The sequence below is a fragment of the Dermacentor variabilis genome, chromosome 5 (genome assembly GCF_050947875.1).
Source record: "Dermacentor variabilis isolate Ectoservices chromosome 5, ASM5094787v1, whole genome shotgun sequence".
Classification (NCBI taxonomy): Eukaryota; Metazoa; Arthropoda; class Arachnida; order Ixodida; family Ixodidae; genus Dermacentor; species Dermacentor variabilis.
Genome location: NC_134572.1, coordinates 47,428,968 through 47,443,822, shown reverse-complemented (window position 1 = coordinate 47,443,822; position 14,855 = coordinate 47,428,968). Strand labels below are relative to the sequence as shown.

The window sequence follows — 14,855 nt, the reverse complement described above, 5'->3', positions numbered from 1 at the left end:
CATAAGGGCGTGTAAGGTAGGTGATTATACAAGCCATATGGAATACAAAACTGGGTGTACAAGATAAACAATGTTCGCTTTCTTTCGCTTTTGCGCACTTCTTATAATTGTCCCCCGCTTATACTCGCAGCGATAAGGTTTAGGCTGTCCTTCCACTCACCGATTTTTTCATTTACGCGGAGCCCTATCAATGAAATTCGGCCATGTTTATTAGTATGCCTGCCGTTTTTGCACCCGAATGTTAGCGTAAGTAACGTGCACACATGGAGGGGCCCCTGCAGTCCATGCAGTCTTGTGCTTACCGAAATGAAATACCGACCCTTGAGCAACAGGGCTCAGTTGTCTTAGCCTAGTTCTTTCTGCATAGGCGTGTCCTTGTTATGCGTCATGTAACCCTGAGCTTCTGCGTAAGTCTCACCTATGACAGGAAATTTTCCATGACGTTAGCTCGAGTCAGGCGCCGCTATTCACGCCTCCTGTCTATTCCAGATGACAAAGTCAATATTCTTGTCTCATACTCTAGTTATTGTTTTTCCTTGCTGTAGTTGAAACACAACCAACTTCAAAAAGAATGAGAAATCACAATGTTTACGCGTTGCACATTCATGAAGCAAACAGTACCAAGACTGAAATCCTAGCATTTCTTCTCAATCGTCTTCACATATTGCTCACCACCTGTAGAATTGTTTCAGCCCTTCACGAGATTGTGTCCCGTGAGATTCATGTTACCTTATATCAACACCGGCAGGTAGAGAATAATCTGATCGAAAATCAATCTATTCTTGAGGAGGAAAAAAATGTTCGCTTGTACAAGTGTGTCATGACGAGGAACCGGCGCATATCCTATCTATATTTTCGCGTCTCTCCCTCCGACTGAGTTGTGTCGCATTGCCGAGATAAGCCATGGAAAAAGGCCTTGAGAGGAAGCTACTGCTTGGGGCCAATTCTAATCTCCAAATTGAAATGCTTGTGGGACGCGAAAGTGCTGTCAAATTGAGTTAAAATTATCGCATTTAAGAGAGAAGGCTGAACCGTAGCAACTGTAGAAAGCATAATTATCATTTACCGAGTCAAACTTTGTACAATAATCGCCAAAAATCACCAACTTAAGAAATAAAACTTAATCACTATGGTGATAAATCCGTAACTCAGCACCAAAAACACGTATCTCAATCCTGTGAACTGCATGTGTCAACTCATATGCCAAATTTATTCGCTTCAGATGATTTAACAACTTACGCAAGGTTAGTACAATGTTCGCGAACGTTTTACAAGTGGCAAATAATGACATATTTCAGAGGGGTGTTACATGTCTGAATTAGTTTAAATTACAGCACTCTGAAATCGTGTGTTTCTTATTTTTTTCCTGCCTTTTTATTCTTTTTTCCCTACTCCAACTACTATTCGAAGCAAGATACTGTCTTAGAGTTGGTAGACTTCAACCTTTTCTTCTAAATGTAAGCAACATGATAAAATTATGTGCAGTGAGTGTCCACTCAGAACAATTCATTTGTTCCCATTTATTATAAGTTACAGCTCCTGAGGTAAACTTCTTCTTAAAAACGATTTGGCTGCCTACATTCGAAGACTTCCGACTAGTTTTCACTTGATTGACACAGAGAAGTGCAGCTGTTACATTAAGCATGGGCTTGACTTATTTTCGACACAGACGTATGCGCTGAGGACTTGCTTGGGCCTGTCTGCGAGCACGGTTGCACATACGAGAACTCATCAACTCCTGACTATAAGTGCAAGTGCGAGGACAAGGACGAGTTCGCTGCCGATGGACGGACGTGCCAGGGTAATTTTCGACAATTTGCAATGCCCTTCAATAGATAAAAAACGTAATTAGATCCTATCCCTTGGTTCACACGTAATTGTTTGACTATCAACTACATTTCGTATCATATAGGAAAAATAAATCGCAGTGGTTTCCGCTTAAGGATGTAAATACTCAATGCACCCAAAGTGTTTATTAGCCAGGAAAAGTGAAGTGGCGAGCTAAAACTGAGAATTATTTTGCAAAAGTGCAAAAGCACCTAAAAAATACTTCCTTCTTTTTTTTTTAAGGCGGAAAATAATTTTTCGTTATCCCATCCACTATTACTCATTACTTTGTTACTATAGGGGTAAGAAAGTACATTCTTCTCTGACAAAGCCTCCATGAAGTCTTCAGAATATCAACATTTAAGATATTTGCCGTGACTCGCACAAACGTTGAGGATAGTCTAATCAAATAAAGTTTCGTTTCGCGATTGTTTGTGCGGTACTATCACAAATTTCATAGGTCTTCATCGCCTTTCTGTTCTAAAATTTTCGTTTAATTACCCTGCATATATTATAATCTAGGTGCCTACCCGCAGAATTTACCGCTCCCTCGTGATGGCCACCACGTTAACTTTTACGTGGTAAGTTTTGTGGTAAGCTCAAAAGCCAAATAGCGATCACGTGGAATCTCCTTTGGAAGCTATCGAACGTTGACCACACCAAAGGAAGTGTATAAGCACGTTTAAGCATTCACCCGACGCATTCTGTAGGATCCGACCGAATTAGGCCTGACCAAGCGTCAGATCTAGCGCCATGAATTGCACAGTGGTTAACCAGAGTAACCGTCCGGTAGTATAATCTGTCTTGGGGAGGCGGGTTAGAAAAGATGATGAGAAAAGAAAGTAAGATGTGAAAAGAATAAACTTTCTTATGCTCACTCTAATTTTGTGTTACTCTGCTTGGTGATATAAAGCCCTTCCTGTGAAGGAGTTTTAACTTTAGGCCTTGATTTTTTTTATGCCGTCTGTAGTTAATTTAGCAGGTATTTAATTCTGGTTTGAGGTTGTGTAATCAGCGACTTGTGCTTACTGATACTGAATACATACGTTGGTTTTATGCTGCAGCTAGAGTTGAATGTAACGAAGAGGAAGCACGAAGTTGCGAAGAGAGTGGTGAAATATGCGGGATCAAAGATGGAGAAGCTTCGTGCGAATGCCCTTTGGGCTACGCAATGATTGGTGGCATCTGTTCAAGTAAGCACATTCTTATGCATCTACCTAACTATAAGAACAATCAACTTCGCTATACTGAAGTCGTGGTTACATAATTGTGAATTGTAATTATAGCTACTATAGCATTATAGCTATAGCTATAATGTAGCCATAAATTAGCCAACACTAGCAATGCTCGCTGCGCGAATTCTATAGTGCAGTCAAACCTGCAGATGAAATTATTAGTTCACTCGCGCTTAAATTTCGCTCCAGAGAGCTGTGATGGTTCAGAATTAGAAGCAATACAATTGCAAGTGTTGCATAAGTGTGTTTATTTTATTTATTTATTTTTTGCACTAGTATGATGCAGAAAATCTCGACTAATGCGAAATCTTGCACCATCGGCAAGTTTGAGAAGGCGCTACTGATGTCAACAGCATGCAGCAGACATCCACCAGATGTGAAAATTTTTGTACCTTGAAGCAGCCAGCTTGGCCAGTTAACGACGCACGGCTTTTAAATTATTGCTGTCTGTAAAAGTGATGTTGTGTAAGAGCGCTCTCCGTAACAGCGCTGACGCTACTATTGTCCCTCGACTTTAAGCTATGTGCTTTTAAAGGTCAAGTATATGTGAGATTTATGACACTGTAAACCTAGAAATAACCGGAATATGCTTCAAGGGATAAAGTAACGTAACGACCACGCATCATCAAAAGCAGTAGCTTAAGCCGCCATCGATATAGTCACCCATTAGGCCATATTGTCTGGTTTGCACGGTTCCTGCGATGACAGTAATTGGTAATGCAATAAACTTGTCACTTTAGGGCAGCGTAGGCCTGTGATCTGGATTGAAGGTGTGTCTGAGACTGAATCGTCTAAGCCGGCGTCTTATTTCATATGCTACGATAGCAGGCTTAGTTTAAACAGCGAACCGAAGAGATATGCGGTGAGCTTTCTGTAGTTGGGCTTTTTATCAAAGCAGAGTCATTGACATCTGTTGTGTATGGGGTGATAATTTTTTTTTAAGTTTTCGGGAGTTTTTTTTTAAATCGTCCCTTGCATGTAACATAATTCTAGACTGAGTTTCATTATTCAGGGAGGCGGACATTACTAGCACGATAATTCGAAGCACATAGGCAACTAATTAGAAGGACTACTAATTAACTTCTTGATTACTTCGCAGCACATATTGTAATTTTACAGTATTGCAAGCTTGCAAGGCGTATCCACTTGGAATGAATTTACAGAATGACACCTGTCTGGAGATATGTATATATCTACATATATATATGTATATATATGTAGATATGTATTGTAAGTATATGTCCAGAAGTAAAATTCGTCATTTATGCAGATGATACTAGTCTATTTTTGTCAGCAAAGGAAACCAGCCAAATAGTTCGCAACGCCAATGAAATCCTGGGTAAACTTGAAAAGTGGACAGAAGAAAATGCCTTAAAAATAAATGTACAGAAAACAAAGGCAGTTTTGTTTCACGCTAGAAACAAGAAGCTAACATTACATCAAAGGGTTCTGCTTAACTCAACTCCAATTGAAATAGTGCCTTCTATTAAAACACTGGGTGTTGTCTTCCACAATACGTTGTCTTGGGACGAGCACATAGATCAGTTAACTAACAACAAAACTCTCCCAAGTAATCGGCCTCATATATCGGAACGCAAGCATACTACCACGCACTGTAATGATGCTAATTTATAATACTTTATTTTGTTCCAGACTTAATTATTGTCACCTAGTTTGGGCCTCTAGGACGCAAACCAATTTGCAAAAAATCCATGTTTTGCAAAAAAAGTTTCTGCGAGTTATTGCGGATATACCCAGGTACTATCCATCTGAGCCCTTATTTCGCAGGTACAACATAATGCCAGTAACAAATATTTATTATTATTGCCTGTACAAGCGATATAAACAAGAGATAAAAAATAATACTTGTTTCTTGCATCAGTTAGCGAAGTTGAAATATCACTCTACTACATATAATACACGAAATTTTGAAACATGGGCAATAGATACTTGTAGGACAACATATGGCTTACAAATGTTGAAAAACCGGCTGCCAAGGTTATTGAATACACTACAGAAACAAAATATAGAGCCTGACAAAATTACTTTTGCGGACCTTCGAAAATACTTTAGTGCGTAGAAGAAGAAAACAAAAAGGGAAAAAAGAATGGTATAGTTCGTGTTTAATTTTACTGCACTTTTACTGCGGAGTTATCTGCGCTTTCTGCGGTTCATTTTGTGTGCGCGGATCTCTGGTGGCGTTCTTGTGTGGATCCATGTGTCTTGAAAGCTAAATGTTTGCACTTCACAATTGAATAACTTCAAATTGTATTGTATTACTTGTATTAATTGTATTAAAGTGTAATTGTATTAACTGTATAACTTCAAATTGTACACCATAATTTGCATAACGATGTCTGAATATGGGATGAGTTTTATCTTTTTGTATGTATGGATTTCAGTGAGTGCTGATTATAACTCACATATATTTTATAATTTGCTGACTGCTACGTGAAGTTGCCAGTGCGGGGGCCTGCGGCCTTGTCAAGCTGTAATGCGACAGCTTTTTCTGTAGGCCTCCGGCATCGTGTATTTCGGATGCAAATAAAGTTATTATTATTATTATTATTATTATTATTATTATTATTATTATTATTATTATTATTATTATTATTATTATTATTATTATTATTATTATTATTATTATTATTATTATTATTATTATTATTATATGCGCCATCAAACAAGCCGTTAAAATACATTGTTGTTCCACTTGCATATTTAACAAAACATTGTTTTATGTACTGAAGCACAAAAGTAACTGGAACGCTTAGGTATTTCGTCCCACACTTTGGGAAATAACATCTCGAAACTGATGTCATTCTGGAGATTCATTTCGAATGCATACGTCTTGCACAGTCACCGGCTACGATTCGTAAATAACGATATGTGCCCTGAAGTAATAAATTAGAAAGCTAACTTGTGATCTTATTAATTACTTTAACATGTGTTTCAATTTCTCGGGCTAGTAATTTCCGCCTCTTCGAATATTACAGCTCAAGGACAAGAATCATGCTATCTGTCACAGGTGCTTTTTAAAAATTCCCCAGAACTTAAAAATGATCGCCCCTTGTATGAGCAGCAGAGCTGAGTATTCTTACAGTCTCAAAAGGCGCCCAGTGATGCAGTGACTTAATTCATTTTTATATTTCAGAGAAGTGCTCGCTCAAATGTCAACCTTCGCTAAGTAAGTGTATAATTGATTCACAAATGGAAACATGTGTCTGCGAGTATCCCCTGAAATGGGACCATGCCAAACAGCAGTGTATTTTAGGTAAGTGATACGTCAACGCTCGACATGAGTACTCCATTACTTTAGAACAATGAAATACATACGCGCCATCCTAGCACATCAAGGTACATAGTAAGAGGAGAGTTGTTAGCTCAAGGTGAAGCTGAAATTCCTTGTGCCTGCTCCGCCTAAGCGCTGCTTCTCAAAACGCTTAGCCCTAAATGAGCACAGAACACTGCCACATCTCATTGCGTATTGTCGCTTCTACAAGATTCTGCGGAAGTAAACCTATCAAAGGCACATGTCTGGTGAGCTGAAGATTGCCAAACGTAAAATTGCTTTATTGAAGGCTGTTTGGGGCTTTTTATGTGCTTGCGGAGAGAGAGAGAGAGGGAGATAAAATATCTTTATTTAAAAGTCCCTGTTGGCTTCGAAAGGGGAACGGAGAAGCTCGGAGGCTAGCTCTGTGGAGTTTCCCTTTCGTGGTGAACCTCCGAAGCCGCACTGGTGTGAATCGCGCTACCCGGATTTGAATCCACGCCAACGCAAGTACCTCTCTATCAAGACCGAAAACTGTGCTAGCTGGTGCGGACTATACTTGATGCTGGGTATCACGAGAAGACAACGCGTCTGAATCCAAGAGATCCTTGACTAGACGTAGCGGACGCTGAGTACTGCTGCCATGGCAAAACCTGGCCGAACCTGGCGCAGCTTCGTTCCAAATACACCATCCGCGCTTACTTTGTGTGGGCCAGGGGGGCACTCATTTTTGGAGTTTGCAAGATGAAGTAGCCTTGTGCTTGGTGACATCTATTTAACCGCGGTTGTTGTCACATGCGCTTTCTTGGAGCTTTCACACAAAACAAGCAAAACGATCAACTCTAGCAGTCCAAGTAACATTGGCGGCGCGTTTACACTAGCTTTAAAAGCCGAGCTGTGAAGAAATATCGAATGTTCTGACTGTGGAGGTCTCTTATTACACCAGTACCTGCAGCATAGTCGCTTGTGTCACACGTGCAGAGCCAAGGTGCGAATATCGCAGTTTTCTAAGTGAGAGGCCAGGCTTCTGTGCCACCGTGACGATTTCAGACACTTTTGTCTTCCTGCCCATTCAAGCTCAATACAACGAAGAGGTTCGGTTCCTATGCTCTCGTGGCACTCAGTCTGCTTTTTATGGCGTTGGAGAATGGCGAAATGGAGTTTACTCAAATTTTATTAATACATGTACCCTGCAGGGGGAGGGGAAAGGGCAAGTTCCTGACGGGGTCCATCCCTCTACAAGCTGTCATAGCATTTGGTAGCAGCAATGCCACTTCGTTGCAGAGTGAACGGAGTGATGAGATCTTCATCTCGAACACTTTCCAGCGGTGGAGATTCAGTTCGGTCATACAGCGCCACTTACAAACGATACATTTAACCACCACTCTGTAAACTCTTCCGGGGTTATTTAACAAGAATGCACTCAATAATAAAATTTTCGATGTGCTTGTTGATGTTGAAAAATGCATTAACTGAAATGAAATTGTTTGCGCACCATAATTTGTTCTGACCAGCAATGTTTTACCAGAGAAGCATCGCCTGTAAATTAGTTCGCAGGTATAATTATAGGTTCTAAATAATTATGCTTTTGCTGTTAGTCGCTTGATCGTTTGTGAAGCTCTTCTTGCATCAATGCGCCCCTGTGTTACTTGTGCAGGTTTGATTATAGTACATGTGGGCGTTATCTTCTTCCATAATCAGTCACTATATTTATTTTGGCAATGACGTTGCGAGCAATAGGAAAACCTGCGCATATAGCAAATGTCTTTCTGCAGCTAGCAGTTCAAATGCATTAAACCACGTAACTCATCCCGTATTGGGGCACAGTATAGTGAAGCTTTATGTTCGCAACTCTTACTTTTTTATTTATATGTGCTTTTATCATGTTTACCATATGCAGACAAGCTATTTCTTTACACCACAACCTTCGAGCAATACCAGAGTTCCATAACTGCCACTACATACACGACGCGCAGTTGTGCCAAGATTGGGCAGTTGATTGATCAAGCGGTAAGTTTCACCTGTATTTCTCTCTGAAATAACAAGGGGAATCATAAACGAGATAATTGCCGAACTATGATGCTTAACAATGAATAGCGCTTATTGCCTTTTTTATTCTTTTAGTTTGTCAGAAACTTCGTAAATAATATTGAAAATATGTGATAGCGACATGGCCATCATTCTATACATTAGGTCATTGCTGCCATGAAAAAGTTGGATCCTAAAGATAAACTGCTCGCACACGATGCTCAAGTGCTGAGAAAACTATTCAACTGTTCTGTAAGAGGCGACCTCATAGGCACTGTTGCCCCACATATGCGGCCCGTTAACGAGATTTGCAGCCGGGTCCGCGATTTAGTATAGCGAGGACTTCCCCTTAATTCTACGCCACTCTTATACTGCACCGTTCACGACCAGCTGATGCCATTGATAACGCGGACAGAGCGTCACTCTGACTACCCACGAAACGCGAAAAGAAAAAGGACCGAAAGGGGCATCGTTACAAAAGCGCTTTTAAGGACTCAGCACCAAAGCCGGAGAGAGCTCGACATTGACTCTGAATAGGAATCCTTTATTAATGATGTATTTCTCTTTCTCAAAGGCTTGGCGGATTTGCGATGAAGTCACAAAAGCTTGCAGAAAATAGTGAATTCACAACAGGCAAGCCGTGATGTTACGCGATATTTAAAGTTTATACTGGTGATTACAGATGAGAAACCTATATGGCGTGAATCTCATGGCCACACGACTTCTGAAATGCGGGTGAGTACTTGTGAATATTGTTGTTTTTGACGCTGCTGTGGCATGCCAGACACATCTTTTTAACCTGTTCTAATAGCTTCTGTGAGTGTCGATGCCCATTAATACAGACTATGATCCAGGGTGCAAATTTATGAAAATACGATTTTGGAAAGCTCCAAATATTATTATTCATAATGATTTTAAATGAAGACCAATACCACTAATAACCAATCAATTAATAATTTATAACATAATTTCTGACACTCCTTCCATTCTAAACTGGATGTTTTCAATTATGTCAATATTCGAGCTCTTGTCAGAACCAATATTATACTTACAGAAATGAATACTGAAGCTATATCTAACAGATACCAGAGAAGTCTCCTTCTTACGGCTTATTAATAATAATGGCTGCATAAAGCTTAGAAGCTAAGCTAGTCAATAAACATATAACCTAATAAATCTAAGAATAATCAGCTACATAAGACAATGTTAATCGAAAGAGGCACAGAAACACCACTGGCTCTCTAATAAAGAACATATTTTAGGTTGTTTTCATCAGATTCCTGGGAGGGCGGGGGAGGGGGGTAGCGGAGCGATATTCTGTAAGTGTCCTCCTAGTGGACATGTCCATTTCATCTGCTGCTGAAGTTCTGATTGCTTTGGTTGCGGCACGCGTCAGAAGGAGACAGGCGCTCCAGCAAATCAGCCCTTCAGCGGCAGGCTGGCCGCTCGAGGCACTTTGCATGTATTCGCAGCCTGCTTTCACGTTCGGAAAAACTTTTATGTAGGACGTATTGAGAAACAGAAAGCTGCATCGGGAGTTTTTCCTGTCGCTCTACAATTTTATCGTTAACACTTTTAATGTAATTAGTATATTTGAGAAGTGTATTGATTGATTAAGACTAATCAAATTAGGTGGAATGAAAGAAATCGGTTGAGTATCTCCGAGCGATGGCAAACAACATTACCTTGGTTCCGTCCAGCTACGTGGTATTTGCATATTTTTGAACTCTGACTAAAGTTAGCTGGGACACCCTCTATAATTGCCATCGCAATAATACAAAAGTACGCGCAATACGCTTTTTTGAAGAATCTGCTGTGTGTCTGTGACAAGTACTCAGTGACCATATCCACGTTGATGTACTATGTTTCCGAGGAATTCACAATGATTTCATCTTGTGCCCTACTCTTCCTTTGAACTGACGGTGTTTTTTATTCTTAAAATAAATTCTTGAACTTATTATCCCAAACAACGGCCTGGGAGAAAGCTTGATGGTAGGAAGGGTAAGAAAAAGGGACGAACATGGTGTTCATCATCTTGTGACCTATTCACGACCTGGTGAACTTGACCAGCTTACTTTGCGTAAAGCGAACCCAGATCATGTTATACGAGCATTCTTGCGTTGTGCATCTATGAGATTGCGCCACCCAGGCCAGTAATCGAACCCGGGACCTCGTGTGCAGCAGCAGAACGCAATGTAGTGATAATACATTTTTTTGGCTTTTCAGTAATGACTGTGAAAATACAAAATTTGTTTTATCGGTTGTACTTACATTCCAGAGTCGCGAAAGAACTTTCTCAAGTATACCGATACTTAGCATGGATACACAAAAAAGTCACATATTCTACAAGTGCACACTGTAGCCCCCGACTTTAGCTACCTGAAAAGCAATAGCTGTCAAATGGGGTGGTACAAATGAAACTGGACAATGCACGAAGATGCCCCCCAAAAAATGACAAACCTTGTGCCTGGCATTCTAAACAAGACAAACATTCATGGGAAGGTGGAGACTTGAAGTGATCCACTGTGGTTTGGTCTTCTTTTATATCAGTTTATTATCCGGACAAAGTTTCACGTCAGCGCTTTTATGTGCTTTGAACTTAACTATTTCAACATGGACAGAGACTACTTGGGCTTGTCATAGGTCATCCCATAACTCCGCATTGCACGGGATTTGTATAGATGTGAAACTTTACCTCAAATTATTCGTATGCTTGCTGAGTGTATTGAAACGTGTACTTCATTATCTTTTTCGGGTGACCGCTTTTCGCCGCCCAACAAATGTTATCGCTCAGCGCAGGACGCGCCTGCATGTATCGGAAGTTTCTCGAATGTTATCGATGGTTCTATCCGATGTCTGTTGTCATCGAGCCATATGTGCAATCTGATTTCATGTATGCGCGACGCGAATGTCGTAGAACTTTCTGGAAGACACGCGGACACCAGCGATTACTCCGAAACCTTCGATGACTGATGTATAAAAGCCGACGCGCTTGACCCACTGAGCAGATCTTAGCCGATCACCGACCGTGTTCGCCGCTATCGTTCTTTGAGAGTAGCCTGTTTTTGAGGGCACAGGTGCGCCCATTAAAGCGCTAGTTTCGTCATTCACAGTTTTGCTACTTTCTTCACCGTCACTACTACGTGACAGTATGTAGTATGTCTCATTCAAAGCGTTTGACTATTTCAAGTTCTTTTTTTCTATTTGTTTTGTCCTCATCTATTGTTTTTATGTGTGCGCGTGCGTGCGTGTGTGTGCGTGCGTGCGTGCGTGTGTGTGTGTGTGTGTGTGTGTGTGTGTGTGCGTGTGCGTGTGCGTGTGTGTGTGTGTGTGTGACTAACTTTGGTATAGCGGGCTCTTCAGTAGCCAAACTTCCAATACTGCCAGTTAATGAGGAACAACAACCGGGGTGGAACCAATGTTGCCTGTTAAGCCAACATTTCGACAAAGAGACTTCACTTTGTCAGGGATGATAATGATGATAAATAACAATCATAAGTCCGGAAACAACAACAGAGCTCGAAAGAATAATTCTGAGATGTCCTTGCTGTTATTCCTTGTTTTTTTTTCTGGCAATATTCATAGAGAAGAGCACGAAGTGGAATTGTCATTTTCGGAAGAGCCTGCACCAGCACTGTTGAACAGAATACACTTGTGCGAGAACTGGGATAAAACTAGCGGTTGCTTTTTTCCTCCTGCTTTGTACATCGTAAACGGCACTTCATCAGGTAAGTCAGAACGTCTTATACGTTCCAGAGATTACGGAATCTCGACCAGTCATGTTAAATGCAGTGATCCAAATTAAAATAATGCAACACATCTGGTACAACTTCTATTCGACGAATAATTCTTACTGCTGACGCATGAAGTGGCAGTTCAATTTTGCCGCAGGCTACCCGACACACAGTTTGTGAATAGCGCTCTCTGCCACACTTCATGCCTATAGCACGGGCTATCATATCCCTCTTGCATATGCGCATGTTCTTAAGCCATTCTTGTTCATTTTCATGGTTCATTATAAATAGCTTCGAAACACTGTATGCGCTGTTGCCTACTCTTTTAATCGTGTTTCAACGTGTGAATATCATTAAAAAATAGAACATAAATAAAACAAATTGGCCACATAGCTAAACAAAGTCCTCGTTTCTGCACCTCTGTTTCTCCCTAACCCGGCGCTTACTCGTGTTCCGAGCAGACCCACAGGCAGTGGATTTGTGCGACGCCTACTTGAACAGCACCGCAGCGGTCTCCAGTGGCAGCCACATGTGTGTCAGTGAAGGAGCCGGAACGTACCTACTGCAGTGTGCCCTTGGAAGAGGCGCAGCTATTATCCAGCAGGGTTCCCTCAAAGTTCAACAGTGCGTTGGTAAGCTATATGAAACGCAAAGTTGCAGCTTTGCCCGTAATCGTGGCGGTTGTTCGACACGGTGACACTTTGATTCCCACTGCGGAGTCGAATCTCGGCAGAACAACGTGCGTGGCCAATTCTTGCACTGCCTGGTGTGGTATCGTTTGGAGTACACATTTCCAGAAGCGCGCGAGCGATCTCATTTCGAGGAGAAAACTTTAGTCGGTGATGCCTGTAGTTACAGTCGCCTTGGTTTTGTATGTGGCTCTACCCGGTAGAGAAGCTGAGATACATGAATATTCGCCCCTTCTTTCCTATACAGGCTTTTTAAGGCTGACACCGGCTCCGTTTATATTTCGCCTCAGCCTTCTTATTCGTTGAGTTCTTGTGGTTATTGGTATGGCGCGAGATCTAGTAGTCAATACGAGTCATCTACTGATTTGTTGGACTGAATTCCTATTGCCAAAATGTGGCATAAGAGACAAGAAATAAAGCAGGTGCCAGTAACCTGATTTTCGTACATCGTCGGGTTTGCGCGACACTAAAGATTGGGCTGTGGCACTGCTGGTGTGCGCACATGCCACGTCCGCAGCATTCTACGGGACAATGTTTGTCACAGTTAACTGGAAAATATGCAGCTATCGTAAATGTTATAATACACCGATGGAGCCACCTAGCGAGACTTCGAGACTCTAACCCTTGTGGTTTGTTATCATTTCGGCACCTCGTACCCTAGGGAGCTGCTTATTTTGTAACGCATAGCACTAAGGCACAGGACCAAGTGGGAGTTTATAATACTGCAAGAATTTACATGCAACAGTGAACAGAAAAAATGTAGTCGGTCAGAATATATATATATATATATGCACTGTTCCTTTGGGTGTCCATCCATACTTGCTCTTTACTTGTGGAAAGGGCCACATACATTTGCAGGTTTAGTTTTATTTAATGTTCGTACCCTATTCAAGAAATGAAGTGAATTTTAACGGCAACACAACCGCAACACCGGAATTTTCCAACAACAAGAAGCGCACACAGTTCGTTTCGTTCCTTGTTCTAGTTTGTTTGCGCCGTTTCATACAGCATAGACAACTCATAAATAGAACCAGCTACAGTCGTAACGTAACCAAGATGCACCACGAAGTTATACAGATATGTGCTTAAATTCGTGAATAAATGCGGCATTTAAACATTTTACGAATTCTGTTCGTGCTGTATTCTGGTGGCCGGTTTCAACACATCCTTACCAAAAATTCAGAAACAACAATCACTAGAATTTGTCTAAACGCACCTTTATATGACTTCAGATTGCAAAACGTTGAGTGAACGCTTGCCACAGTTATGGGGATGTCAAGTGGATACATGTTTTAACTATCATTCTGTTTATTGCAGAAGGTTGCCGTCCAAATCCATGCCCTCAAGACTGCATATGTGAACCAGACGCAACAACTTCATATAAGTGCAAGTGAGTAAAAGAAAAGGAAACGATGTAAATATTTTATACCTTGGACGCTCGGGTGAACATCTGCCACTCTGAAAATTCAGAACAGACAAACAAACAAACAAACAGATAGATAGACAGACAAACAAACAAACAAACAAACAGACAAACAGACAAACAGACAAACAGACAGATTCATTCATTCAATGAATACACTCCAAACCAAAAAGGTTGTTCTTAACGTGATTTGTAACACTCGAAAAAAAAAGCGCAGTATCCCCTCAGAAATTCGAACCCGTGAAGCTGTAGCATCGGATATGCAAACTGACTTACATTACGACCCTATTTCTATAGATGCTGCTACAAGAATATGAAAATTGTCGTCGATATGCCTCAACGTATTAATTAAGAAAGCTTAAAGAAAATAACATGCTTTTCATGGATCCGATATTCATCGTTACCAAATAGTCCACTTTTCGCAATAAAACAACTGTGTCTTCTATACCCTCTTCTTCATTCAGCGTTATAATATAATGACACCTCTGTTTCTATCTCGTCCTTCAGCTGCAGGGAAAACACCACCATGGCTCCACGTAAGCCACACCATGAAAAAGCGTCAGGTAAGTGCTTAATAATTCTGCATAGAAGTTACAGTGATTAAATCACTGACCAATGTGATGGTTCAGGAATTGTGTGCTTGGAAGG

The 14,855-nt window shown here is 41.0% G+C and overlaps 1 protein-coding gene across 1 annotated transcript in view; it reads left to right on the top strand.

Annotated features, from left to right (window-relative positions):
- The window catches only part of LOC142582542 (glycoprotein antigen BM86-like), a 29,723-nt gene that overhangs the window by 9,938 nt on the left and 4,930 nt on the right, over positions 1 to 14,855 (top strand). Inside the window, exons 7-15 of the mRNA XM_075692376.1 lie at positions 1,670 to 1,801; positions 2,892 to 3,020; positions 6,217 to 6,336; positions 8,234 to 8,343; positions 9,044 to 9,096; positions 11,947 to 12,089; positions 12,557 to 12,727; positions 14,102 to 14,174; positions 14,715 to 14,770. Of these exons, the coding sequence (XP_075548491.1) occupies positions 1,670 to 1,801; positions 2,892 to 3,020; positions 6,217 to 6,336; positions 8,234 to 8,343; positions 9,044 to 9,096; positions 11,947 to 12,089; positions 12,557 to 12,727; positions 14,102 to 14,174; positions 14,715 to 14,770 (987 nt within the window). The remainder of the gene's footprint in view (positions 1 to 1,669; positions 1,802 to 2,891; positions 3,021 to 6,216; positions 6,337 to 8,233; positions 8,344 to 9,043; positions 9,097 to 11,946; positions 12,090 to 12,556; positions 12,728 to 14,101; positions 14,175 to 14,714; positions 14,771 to 14,855) is intronic.